Source organism: Desmodus rotundus, chromosome 6 (genome assembly GCF_022682495.2).
Source record: "Desmodus rotundus isolate HL8 chromosome 6, HLdesRot8A.1, whole genome shotgun sequence".
NCBI classification, from domain to species: Eukaryota; Metazoa; Chordata; class Mammalia; order Chiroptera; family Phyllostomidae; genus Desmodus; species Desmodus rotundus.
In genome coordinates this window covers 50,544,080-50,557,669 of record NC_071392.1, presented here as the reverse complement: position 1 = coordinate 50,557,669, position 13,590 = coordinate 50,544,080, and the positions used below count along the sequence as shown (strand labels likewise).

The following is a 13,590-nucleotide window of genomic DNA, read 5'->3' as shown; positions in this document are numbered from 1 at the left end:
ATCTATACCATGTTGCTAATAGATGCTATTAACACAATGCAATTCCACTAACCCCCCCAGCCCAAGTTATTCATCACTGATATGCTTAATAATATGCTGTTTTATGTTGGCTATAATTAGATATTATTTTTGTGAGTTTTGTCTCCCCATTATATTTGCATCTTCCCTAAGGTAAAAACCTTCATTCAACCAGTTTTCTATTAACCAAAACCCACAGTTCAAACAGATATACAATACATATTTTCCCAACATAAAAGTTTATAGGTTGTACAATGATGCTTTGGTCTATAATTGAATAAGTTTATGGGAAGAGCAGTACTATGCCAGAATTTACTTTTATTTTTGCATTTAAAGTTTTGATAGAATGTTCTAATGTGTGGAGAAATCATAGCCTAAATGACAATATTAAGGGAACAATGTACTCTTTTCTTCCTGAGGAAACTGAATGGGTGTGGTGGGGTTTCTCCATTTCCCATTGTTTTCTCATTATGCTCAGGAAATGGATTTTTAATGTGATGGAGACAACACTGCACATGGAAAGAGTCTGTACAGTCATATTCAAGACAGCATTCAGAGCCATACATTTGTGAGCCTTCTCTTTGAAAAGAAAGAAGGAAAGGAGGCTTAATGGGAAAAGTCATCTGTTTTACATTCTATCTCCCACATTGCCCAGGATTAAAAAGTTTTCAAGTTTTCTCTCTAACATGAGGGTTGTCAATAAGGGAGTGGGAGGGGGAGAGGGGGGTAAAGGTACAGAGAATAAGTAGCATAGATGATAGGTGGAAAATAGACAGGGGGAGGGTAAAAATAGTGTAGGAAATGTAGAAGCCAAAGAACTTATAAGTATGACCCACGGACATGAACTATGGGGGGGGAATGTGGGAGGGAGGGGGGTGGGCAGGATGGAGTGGAGTGTGGGGGGGGAAATGGGACAACTGTAATAGCATAATCAATAAATATATTTAAAAAAAAAAAGTTTTCAAGTTTTCTCTCAACAAAAGAACCTATGCATCCCAATGTTCATAGCAGCACAAGTTACAATAGCCAAGTACTAGAAGCAACCTAAGTGCCCATTAGCAAATGAGTGGATCAAAAAACTATGGTACATTTACACAATGGAATTCTATGTAGCAGAAAGAAAGAAGGAGCTTATACCCTTTGCAACATCATGGATGGAACTGTAGAGCATTATGCTAAGTGAAATAAGCCAGGTGGTGAGGGACAAATACCATATGATCTCACCTTTAACCGGAACCTAATTAACAAAAGAAAAAAAGCAAACAAAATATAACCAGAGACATTGAAGTTAAGAACAATTTAACAACAGCCAGAGGGGAATGGGGAGGGGATAGTGGGGAGAGGGGTTTTCAGGAACTACTATAAAGGACACATGGATAAAACCAAGGGGGAGGGTGGAGGCGGGGGAGGGAGGTGGGTTTGGCTGGGGTGGGGTGGAGGGGTGGGGAGAAAATGCAGACAACTGTAATTGAACAGCAATAAAAAAATGTTTAATTAATTTTAAAAAAACAACTAAGCAGTCTCAGTTTACATGAATATTACGCAGCTATTTATCCCTGAATAAGTACCTATTTGCCAAGGAATAGAAATGACTGCCTTTTGCTTTATGACTTCTAATATTCTATTATCATATATCACCTACAGGTAGCTAGTGGGTTTCAAGTTCTCAAATACTTAGTGAATAGAGTTGAGGTTGCTGAATGAGACCTTGGCAATTCAAAGAGGAGAAATGAAGGGGAATCAAGGAGAGGGACTTCATGAAACTTTCACTACAGCACAAACAGCTTGCAACCAAGGCTTTCAAACCCAAGGGTATCCTGCTTGCCTTACTATCTCCCAGGTCCCTGGCACATACAAGGCTTGACTTTGAGGCTTCAAGGCTACTATTGAACAGCATAATATTATTGTCTGGCAGGAATCGTTTAACATAGGAACATGGGGAATGTTCTGATCAGAACAATCTTGTCCTAGACAGAGTCACTATAACAACCAAAGAAAAGGAAGTAACAATTACTAAAGAAGTACTGTGCTTTAGTTTGCCTCAGGAACAAAACCTTCGAATATTTTATTAATTGTCTCCATTGCTTCATAGGTATTAGATGATCCATGTACAACATTTCTCAAAACACTTCTTCCAAATCTGGCTCGGATAGAGTCTGGGGACAATAGTTTTGCTTCATCTGGGTCTGTGGGACCCATCAATCTTCTCCATTCTGAAGCAGCATTCCACTTGGTCAGAACCATGACCAAAGATGGACCCCTGCAAAAAACAATGCTTTCAGAAGACTTGGGCTATTTACAACTGTACAAATTGCATACATGGCTAAAGACAGAATGCACAGCTTCATCCAGAGACCTTTTCTTTATTTTTTGTACTTACCAGTGATATTTTGTGCTTTTTTTTTTCATTTCATTTCGCCCCCTTTCAACAGTTTCTGTGTGTGCGCTTAAAAAAATGCTGTGGTTTAATTCTAAAGACATATGCCAGACACTGTTCAAGTACTTTCAGTGTATTAATTATTTATCCTTCACAACAAACCTGTGAGGTAGGTAATATTATTATCCCCATTTTACATACAAGAAAACTAAGACACAGATAAATTTTGTTGGTAATGGGGATTTAAACCCAAGTAGCCTCTATACCTAATGTAAAGACCTAAATAAAAAAAGAGAAAGGAAATAAGGAAGGGAGGGAAAGGAAGGAAAGAAGAAATAAGGAGAGGAGGAAGGAAGGAGAGAAAGGCAAGAAAAGAAGGAAATAGAAAAAAAATGAACCCAAATATTAACAAGGTGTCTGTTCATGAATGAGATTAGATGGAATGTTTTAATGAATTTTTATATTTTTCAGTTTCTACAATGAACATTTACTACTTAATAATGAAAAGAACTATATATCAGAAACTTACTCAGACAGTATTTCCAGTACATCTTTATAAAAGCTTTTTTTTACAATTTTAAAATAAATTTTGTCTGCTTGCTCTTTGGTTAGTAGCATTTCCTTCATCTGTGTTATATCAAATCCAGATTCTTTAATAAGGTTGAAGATCTCCTCTAGGGAAAATAGATATTTGTTAATCATACAGATTGCCTCTATTTTTGCTCCATATTCAAGCAGATTGAAATAACTAAGGAAAGTAATAATTTTATTGCATGACTGTGATTTAAAAAAAAAAAAAGCTATGATAAACTTTGGAACTTAAAAAGCACCAGACTAACATTCAGAAGAACTTTAATATGTTATTATAGATGTTCAGTCCCTGAGACCCATCTTTCGAGAAACCACCTGAAATGTCTGGTGGACTACGGAAGTAGGAGAGGAGGAGCTCCACTCCTGTGTTACAAGTGAAGACTTGTTTCGTCTCCATGCTGCAAATGCCAAGGAATTTCTTGCTAGAGGTGGATTGGAGGTGAGAGCCAATCTGAACTCTTCTCCCTCAAGTACAAGAGCACCACTGAGGGAATTAAATAAAGTAAATCTTGTCAAAATCTCACCAATAGCCTAAACTCTGGTGGCTACATTCTGCAGAGGAAGGTGTTCATTGCATTATTCTTTCAACTTTTCTGTTTGAAAAATTTCACTCAATTTGGAGAAATGTATACATTGGCTTTTATTTTTAAATATTTACCTCTTTGTTCTTGTGTTACATGAGGTTTAATCAGTGCTAAAGTGCTTTGAGGAGGAAAGAAATACTGTATTTCCCTTTCAGCAGCTTCTAATGAGTCACTTCCATACAACTGGTTGATAGGCAAACTTTCTGTTGCAAATTGTACACATAAACTTTGGAAAAGAAATCAAGTTAAAAACTGTTATAACATAACATAGCATAACATAACATAACACAATGTAACACCATTTATATAAATTGTTCAAAAATCACCAAGCAATAGTAACTCATCCCTGATCTACACCTCATGGAAAAGGAAGTAATTGCTGAGTAACTTGGGGCATGCTATTTCATTCTAAGGATATAATAGTCTTTAGGAAGATAGGAAGTGGACATTTACATAATCCTGATCATGGATACTGACAGACAGCTGTGAGTGGAGGAATGGATGCCCGGGCCCAGTGACAGAACCCTGATCTCACTACTTGCTAGCTATGTGATATTACTTCTCTGTGCATTAGTTTTCTCCAATATAAAAGTGATAATAAAACTTGTTTTGGAAAGTGATTCTGAGGATGTAATCACATGATGTATTTGAAATATATGGTACAAGTTAAGCTCTCAATAAATATTCTTTTCCCTTCTTTCACCACTAACTATTATCAAACACTAGAGATAGCATTTGACTCTACACCAAAGATACCAAACTATCAACTTTAAATCCAAGTGAAACTACAATGGAACCCTCCTGGTAAGCAAGAGCAGCAATGAAAGAGGAGCCCAGGTATGGCTATGACCACAGTTAAGGAGCTGCTGTGCAGAGGGTGACAGCCCGGAGCAGAACTTACTTTCTTGGGGTCCTAGTGCCTGATTAGTCAGCCCCTGAGTGTTTTGCTCATGGAGGTGGTTGGGTGGTGCCCCATCAGGGTCTGAAGCTGTGCACCAGGCATACTCGCTCTGCACCTCCTGGGAGATGCAGGCCAAGATCAGCTTGCAGATCCAGCCAAGATTTCTAGTGGCCTTTCCATAAAAACAACCTGTCTTGGCTCTCGCTGCAGACTTTCCTAAAATCTCTCAAAGGTTCACAAACCTCAAGCAAACAGTATCTGGCCTCAGCATGCCTTGTACCTCTTGCACAGTGGTCCCAGACCCAGCACTCATGGCAGCCAGACTCAGTTTGCAGTTTTGCCATTTCTGGGCACCTCCAAGCCCAGCACAAGTAGCAGCCACCTACAGGTCACTCTGTAGCTCATGCTGGGTGGCTTTAGGGCAGGGCACAGGCAACAGTTGATCGTGGCCTACATCTTCCAGGAAGCCCAGAGTAAGCACACTTTTATATAAGTGGTGTTTCATAAGTACTGTTATTTATTGTGTAAATATGTGTCCAGCTTGCTCTGCCTGATAAGAGCATCTCTATTCTTGCTCACTTGAAGGCAGAGCCTTTCTTCCCCTAAACTGAATCCTTCAATTAAGTATTGGCACAAAGAATTCAAGCTAATTGCACTTCAGTTGGCTTCCATCAGTGACATGCCAAGAATGGGGATGCATGAGATAATATCCCCATCCTCCGGGTGATAGTAAGTCTGACAGTTAAGATCAAAAAATATTTACAAAGTGCCCTCCATGTGCCAGATAATATATCATGTGTTAAATTGATTACAAAGTTTAGCTATAATCTACAGTTCATCAGTAAGCTAATTTAGTAACGGTTCCTAACAAATTATAGACTATACATCAAGTTAATCAAAATTGTCTTGAAATGCTTATGATCAACTAAATAACCTTCAGCTGCCATCACATCCTTCTCAAAAGAATTTTTCCCAAACAGTGGATGCAGTAGTTATTTCTGCCAAAAGCTGGCCTTTGGGATGGGTATGCACCACTGATTTCACAGCTCCAAACCAACAGCTCACAACCTTCTCTTGCAAAGCTTTGGCAATATTCAGGTTGGCACTGGGCTAGGCCTCCAGGCAATAGCAGTCCATCCCTGACCCGGAAAAAGTAGCAATCCTGAGAACTTCCCCTGAGCTAGAGCTGTTTCTGTACTCTATATCAAAAGGAAATTATAATGGCTCCCCCTGATAACATTTTGGGATACATGATATGAATCCTACCTCTCTGAAAGACAGCCTTTTGCTTCTTCAACAGTGCTTGGTCCAATTAACTTTTTCCAGTGTTGTAAACCATTGTCTCTTAATAAAACAAGGGCTAGAGATGGACCACTGTTAGAAAAGGAAAAAAGAAGCTAATAAAAATATGACTCAGTAGCTAATTATACATAGATAATACAAGTCTATTTGTAAATAGACAATAAAATGTCAAAGTAATCCTTTTATCAAGAGTATAAAATTAATTTCCATTGGTGTATTCTTAAGAGCATATTTATAAAATTTTTGGATGAAAGCAGAAATGAAGGGAAAAGAAGGGCTTTGGTTCTAATAGAGTGGTTTCTGTATAGTTCCCATACTCCTGCTAATTTATATATATACTCTCGCTGGATTTCTACCTCAGCTTCTATTTCACTTACTCTTTTTGAAACCTGATAGATTCCTAGCATCACATGCCTCTCTTAGAACTAGTGATCTTTAGAATTAAAAAAGTCCTTGAGGGTCAGTCAGTTCTGTTCGGACTTGATGTTGTACACCCTGGATTTCTGGCATTCAACTCAAGCAGACTTCAGCAACTTCACCTGGGATATTTCCATTACTCCAATAACCTTCCAGGAGGACCAGAGAAGGCAGACAGTTGAACAGAGTATCAACATGGGAGAGAAATTGGCAAAAAAGCAGACTCAGCACTTATTTACAGAATTGAGAGGCGTGGCAACTTGAGCAGAAAAAAAGGTTAAAAGAAGATTTAAGTGATTCAAAAGTAAATCAGAGCATGCATTCTACAGCTGAAATCTGCTTTACCTGGTCATGTTTTCTATAAGATTTTCAAAATAATCTTCATTTTCATATTCCTTGCACAGTATCTGTGCCTCTTCTTTTGATAATACTATTTGTCTTTGCATCAGTATTTTGAAGCCTTCAACTTGAATAATATTCAAAACATCCTCTAAATAAAAAGTCACATAAGTTTTAAATTGCTAGGTTAGTTTTTATACACACAATGTAGAATATATTATCATGGGGCATATAATCATTTTATCGTATTATGAAATTTAAAATTTGGCAAAAATAGCTCATTAGACTTTAGTTTAAGGTGAACAATATTCTTAACATATCAAATTATAATGCTATGTCCAATTTTTCATGACATAACATTCATACATACACACACATTGAAGTATCTCATTAGCAAATATTTTCTATACTATATGCTTTGATTCTAGTACTGGAATCAAGGCAGGGCTATCCTCTCTCATCACTCCTATTTGACATCATACTGGAAAACCCAGCTAGTCAAATAACACAAGAAAAGGAAAAAAGGGTATACAGATTGGGAAGGAGAAAATAAAACTGTTTCTATTTATTGTCAAAACAGATGACATAATTGTCTATGTAGAAAACCCCAAAGAAACAACAAAATTCCTGTAACTAACAAGAAACTGTTATAGCAAAGTTGCAAGTTATAATTAATATACAAAAGTTAATGACTTCCCTATGCACTAACAATGAACATTGGAATTTGAAATTTAAAACACCACCATTTACATTAGTACATTAGTATTACAAATATATTAAATGAAAAATATTTGCAAACTACATATACCAATTACATTAGTACTTCAAAAAATGAAATACATGAGTATAAATCTAACAAAATACATATAGGCCTTAAGTGAGAAATACTACAAACCTTTGGCAAAAAGCATCAAAGATCTTAAATAATGGGAACATATTCAGTGTTCATGGCTAGGAAGACTCAATGTTGTTAAGGTTTCAATAAATTCTATACAATCCCAATCAAAAGCCCAGCAAGTTACTTTGTGGATATGGATATTGACAAGCTGATTCTAAAGTTTATATAGTAAGGCAAAAACCCAGAACAGCCAACTCAGTATTGAAAAAGAAAAGCAATGTTGGAGGACTGATACTACCCACCTCACGATTGACTACAAAACTAGACAGAGAGGGATAGGCAAAACAAAAGACACATATATCAATAGAAATGAATGGAGAACCCACAAATATTCACACATCAATATGTCAACTGATCTGTGACAAATAAGCGAAGGTAATACAGTGGAGCAATGATAGTTTTTCCACAAAAGGTGATATAGAACAACTGGACATAAACATGAAAAAAAATCTAGACACACACCTTATACCTTTCATGAAAATTAACTCAAATGGATTATAACCTTAAATGTAAAACACCTATAAATATACTATAAACTTTCTAAAAGATAACAGGCGAGAAAATCTTGGTGCTCTTGGGTTTGGCAATGATATTTTAACTTAAACACTAAAAGAACAATCCAAAAAAAAAACTCTGATAAATTGAACTATATTAAAAATAAAAACTTTTCAGTGAAAGACACTCTTTAAAAAACACAGAATTAAAAACTTAGAAAAATATTTGCAAACACCACATATACGAGTATATAAAGGACATGGTCACAATATACAAAGAACTAATAACTCAACAGTACAAACAACTCACCTAAGAAATGGGCAAAAATCTGAAGAAATATCTCAACAAAGATACAGAAATAGAACTTATCATATGAAAAGATGCCCAGCATCATATGTCATTAGGGAATTGTAAATCAAGACAACAGTGAGATACCATTATATACTTATTAAAATAGAAAAAATCTAAACAACTACCTGTAGAGCAACAGAAACTCCCATTAACTGCTGTTTGAAACTGGAAATGCAACAGCCACTTTGGAAGGCATTTGACAGTTTCTTACAAAGCTAAACATAGTTTAACCATATGATCCGGTATTCATGCTCCTGGTGAAATATTTACCCTGCTGAGGTGAAAATTTACGTCTACACATGCAAACCAATCATATATTAATGCCTATAGCTGCCTATAGCAGCTTTATTCATAAAAACCAAAACTAAATGCAACAAAGATGTCCTTTAATAGGTAACTGGATAAATTTTGGTACAGCCATAAAATGGAACATTATTCAGCAAAAAAAGAAATGAGCTAACAGGTCACAAAAAGACATGGAGGAACTAAAGTGCATATTAAGTAGCTTTTTAATTTGATGTACTCCCATTTGTTTATTCTTTCCTTTATACCTCTTACTCTAGGGGGCATATTGGTGAAAATATTGCTGTGTGGAATATCTGAAATTTTCCTGCCTATGTTCTCCTCTAGGACTTTTATGATGTTGTGACTTATATTTAAGTCTTTTATCCATCTTGAGTTTATTTTTATGTATAGTGTAAGTTGGTGGCCGAGTTTCATTTTTTAGTATGTAGCTGTCCAGATCTCCAAAAGGGAACCAACCATATGAGAAAATATATTGGCCAATGATACCTCAGACAAGGGTTCAATCTCCAAAATATAGAAGGAGTCACATGACTCCACACCAGGAAGACATACAATCCAATTAAAAAATGGGCAAAGGACCTGAACAGACACTTCTCCAAGGAGGACATACAGAGGGCCCAGAGACATTATGAAAGGATGCTCAGATCACTAGCCATCAGAGAGATGCAAATTAAAACCACAATGAGATACCACTTCACACCACTGAGAATGGCTATCATAACCAAATCAACAAAAAACAAGTGCTGGTGAGAATGTGGAGAAAAGGGAACCCTCCCACAACAGTACACTGTTGGTGGGAATGCAGACTAGTACAGCCACTGTGGAAAACAGTATGGCATTTCCTCGGAAAACTAAAAATGGAACTGCCTTTTGATCCAGTGACTCCACTGCTGGGATTATACCCTAAGAGCCCTGAAACACCTATTCAAAAGAACATATGCACCCCAATGTTCGTTGTAGCACTCTTTATAATTGCCAAGTGCTGGAAACAGGCCAAGTGCCCATCAGTGAATGAGTGTATAAAAAAACTGTGGTACATTTACATGATGGAATATTACACAGCAGAAAGAGTTAAGGAACTCCTACCCTTCCTGATAGCATGGATGGTACAGAATAGTATTATGCTATGTGAAATAAGCCAGGTGGTGAAAGACAAATACCATGTGATCTCACCTATAAGTGGAACCTAATCAAGAAAATAAACAAGTGAGCAAAATAGAACCAGAGGCATGGAAATAAAGAACAAACCGACAGTAACCAGAGGGGAGAGGGGAGAGGGATAATGAGGGAAAGAAGTGGTAGGGTCAGGTCAAGGCACATGTATAAAGGACCCAAGGACAAAGATATAAGAGGTTGGAGGAAGAATTGAATGTGGGAGGTGGGGGGTGGGTAAGGCAGAGGGGAATAATTTGGGGAAAATGGGGACAAGTATAATTGAAAAACAATAAAAATAAATAAATAAATTCTACTTATCCTAAAAAAGAGAAATGCATATTAAGTAAAAGAAATCAGTCTGGAAAAGCTACATACTGTGTGATTCCAACTATTTGACATTCTGAAAAAGGCAAAACTATAGAGACAGCAAAAAGATCAGTGGGTGTCTTGGGCTGGGAGGAGGATGGGAGGAATGAATAGGTTATTCTATTCTGTATGATACTCTAAAGAGGACACATGACATTATGCATTTGTAAAAACCCACAGAAGTTATGAAATAAAGAACTTTAATGTAAACTATGAACTTTAGTCACTAACAATGTATCAATATCAGTTCATTAATTGTAAAAATATATCACAGAAATATATTAATAGGAGAAACTGTTAAGAAGGCATGTGGGAACTCTATACTATCTTAATTTTTCTATAAAACTACAAGTGTTCTAATTTATAAAAATCTATACATTTAACAAGCATGTAAATATTAAGAAAAATTCTAAAGGCAAACAAAACATTCCAAAGAACAACACTCTAGGCCCAGACAGTTACACTAGTAAATTCTGATAAACATTTGAGAAAGATATATTAATTATACACTGTCTCTTCCAGAAAGTAAAAGAGGAGTAACAACTCCCCTCATTTTATGAGGCCTGCATTATGCTGACACCAAAACCAGATAAAGACATTACAAGAAAAGAACAAATTACCCCCCGTGAATATAAGCACAAACGTCCTCAACAAAGTATTTAAATACCAGGTCCAGAAGTGTGTAAAGAAAATGAATAAAACAACCAAATGTGGTTTATTTGGAGAATGCAAAGCTGCTTCAACACTCAAAAATCACAGTAATTGCCATATTATCAAACAAAGAAAAAAATTGTATCAGTAGATACAGAAAAAAATATTTGAGAAAATACAACATCCATTCACGAAAAAAAAAAAATTCCAGAACTTGGAATAAGTGGGAATTTCTTTAATTTGATAAAGAATATACAGCCATGCCATAATACTTAATGGTAAAAATTGAATGCTTTCACTATAAGGTCAGGAACAAGGCAAGCCTGTCTACTCTCACCTTTCCTAGTGCACATCAGTCGGGAAGTTCTAGCTAGTCAGAACAACGAAGCAAGCCAAAGAAATAAAGGTATGCAGATTGGAAAGGAAAAGTTATAACTATCTTGATTTGCAGTGATATTATTGTTTACATCAGTAGCTCTGGGCCAAAGAATTTTGTCCCCCAAGAGTCCACATGACCACGTCATTTTTTGTTGTTGGGGACAATGGGTGAGTGCTACTGGCATCTCCTCAGTTGAGACCAAGGGTGTTGTAAACATTTTACAATGCACATGACACAGCCTCCCTCAGCCAAGAATTATCTAGTCCCAAATGTAAGTAGGTCTGAGATTAAGAAATTCTGGTCTCCATAGAAATTCCCAAGGAGACCACATCAAAGCTTCTAAAATTGAGTTCAGCAAGTCATACCAGGTCAATATAAACATAGTATAGTATTTTCACACACTGGCTATGAAAAAGAGTTGATAGTGAGAGTTTATGGTTGTGCTCTTATTCTGCCACCATGTTCACTCTGCTATGTGAATACAGAATTAGGAAATGACTAGAACTTTTTAAGTGTTTGTTTTCTCATTTATGTTTTCTCATTTACATATGGATTGTTTGGTTCTTTTAATTTAGTTTTCAATTAAAGTTTATATTCAGTATTATTCTGTGTTAGAAAAAATAGACTTGATAAAGCATCTTCTTCAAATCATGCTATTAATAAGGTATTGACCCGAGCTTTGAATTAAGGCATTTCAGACACGAAAGCTTCCAATCTTTATTATATAATAATTCCTGCCACGTTAAAATTTACTCTAACAAATTCATAGGTAAGAAAATATGTTGTAAACTCTCAAACTGCATAAATATTTTATTATTACCTATTGAGAAATTATTAAACTATTAACTAAATTTCTTCTTTAGGTACTTTTTTAAATTCTAAAAATATATGTTAATGTAATTGCTCTAGGGTTTATTCAAATCCATGTATGAAATACTTTAACAATTTATTCCTTATTTCTTACCTCCCTTTTCTCGAAAGAGATCTGGTCGAAGTAATGCCAGTATCCTTTCTAACTTTACACTTCTCATACTTTTAAAATCAGGAAAGAAGATATCGATAAACTTATTAACATTATCTACATTCTCTTCAATATCACAAAACGGAGATATATCTTGTCTTTCCAGATATTCTTGTAAACTGTTGAAATCAAAATATAATTTAAGATTATAAACTAAAGTTTAATAACCATGCTAGGAAATTAAAACCAATAATATGTTCACTAAGAACTTGGGGCTTAGAAAAACAAAGAAATGTTGGAGAGAATACGGAGAAAAGGGAACCCTAGTGCACTGTTGGTGGGAATGCAGACTGCTGCGGCCACTGTGGAAAACAGCATGGAATTTCCTCAGAAAACTAAAAACGGAACTGCCCTTTGATCCAGCAATTCTGCTGCTGGGATTATACCCTAAGAACCCTGAAACACCAATCCAAAAGATGCTTTATCAAGTCTATTTCTTCTAACACAGAATAATACTGAATATAAACTTTAATTGAAAACTAAATTAAAAGAACCTGTGCACCCCAAAGTTCATAGCAGCACAATTTACAATAGCCAAGTACTGGAAGCAACCTAAGTGCCCATCAGCAAATGAGTGGATCAAAAAACCATGGTACATTTACACAATGGAATTCTATGCAACAGAGAGAAAGAAGGAGCTTATACCCTTTGCAACAGCATGGATGGAACTGGAGAGCCTTATGCTAAGTGAAATAAGCCAGGTGGTGAGGGACAAATACCATATAATCTCACCTTTAACTGGAACATAATGAACAAAAGAAAAAAGCAAACAAAATATAACCAGAGACATTGAAGTTAAGAACAATGTAACAATAGCCAGAGGGGAGTGGGGAGGGGATAGTGGGGAGAGGGGTCTATAGGAGCTACTATAATGGACACAAGGACAAAATCAAGGGGGAGGATAGAGGTGGGGGAGGGAGGTGGGACTGGGGAGGTGGGATTGGCTGGGGTGGAGTGGAGGGATGGGGAGAAAATGCAGACAATTGTAACTGAATAGATAAATAAATAAATAAAACTTTTAAAAAAGAAAAGAAAAACAAAAATATAATTTCACATAAAGATAAGTTGCATCTATCACATCAAAGAATAATATATTTAATTCAACTTTTTATTGAACCAATCCACAGATCAACCAAATGAAATCATGTATATTTGACTTCATGGGAAGATAAAAAAGACCAAAATAAAATGTTTAACTTTTTTTCTTTCCTCTGTGTAAAGATTTTCAGATGGTTTCTATTTTTCCTTTGTTATTTTGTCTTTGAATCAAGAGTTATTAAGGAGCACACTTCACATTTTCAAATAGGTAAGACATTTTGGTCATTTTTTAAATTATTTCCCATGTAATTGGATTATAATCAGAAAATGTGTGTGGTGAAATCTTAATTTAAAAAAATGTTGACAGCTGTCAGAGGGAAGCGGGGTTGGGGACTAGATAA

General features: G+C 35.9%; 1 protein-coding gene across 1 annotated transcript in view; it reads right to left on the bottom strand.

Annotated features, from left to right (window-relative positions):
* Window positions 1-1,540: 1,540 nt before the first annotated feature.
* The window catches only part of NME8 (NME/NM23 family member 8), a 50,574-nt gene continuing 38,524 nt past the window's right edge, over window positions 1,541-13,590 (bottom strand). Inside the window, exons 11-16 of the mRNA XM_024557921.4 lie at window positions 12,095-12,270; window positions 6,536-6,680; window positions 5,738-5,845; window positions 3,645-3,796; window positions 2,925-3,069; window positions 1,541-2,278 (exon numbers count right to left, since the gene is read on the bottom strand). Coding sequence (XP_024413689.2) covers window positions 2,050-2,278; window positions 2,925-3,069; window positions 3,645-3,796; window positions 5,738-5,845; window positions 6,536-6,680; window positions 12,095-12,270 — 955 coding nt within the window. The 3' untranslated portion in view covers window positions 1,541-2,049. The remainder of the gene's footprint in view (window positions 2,279-2,924; window positions 3,070-3,644; window positions 3,797-5,737; window positions 5,846-6,535; window positions 6,681-12,094; window positions 12,271-13,590) is intronic.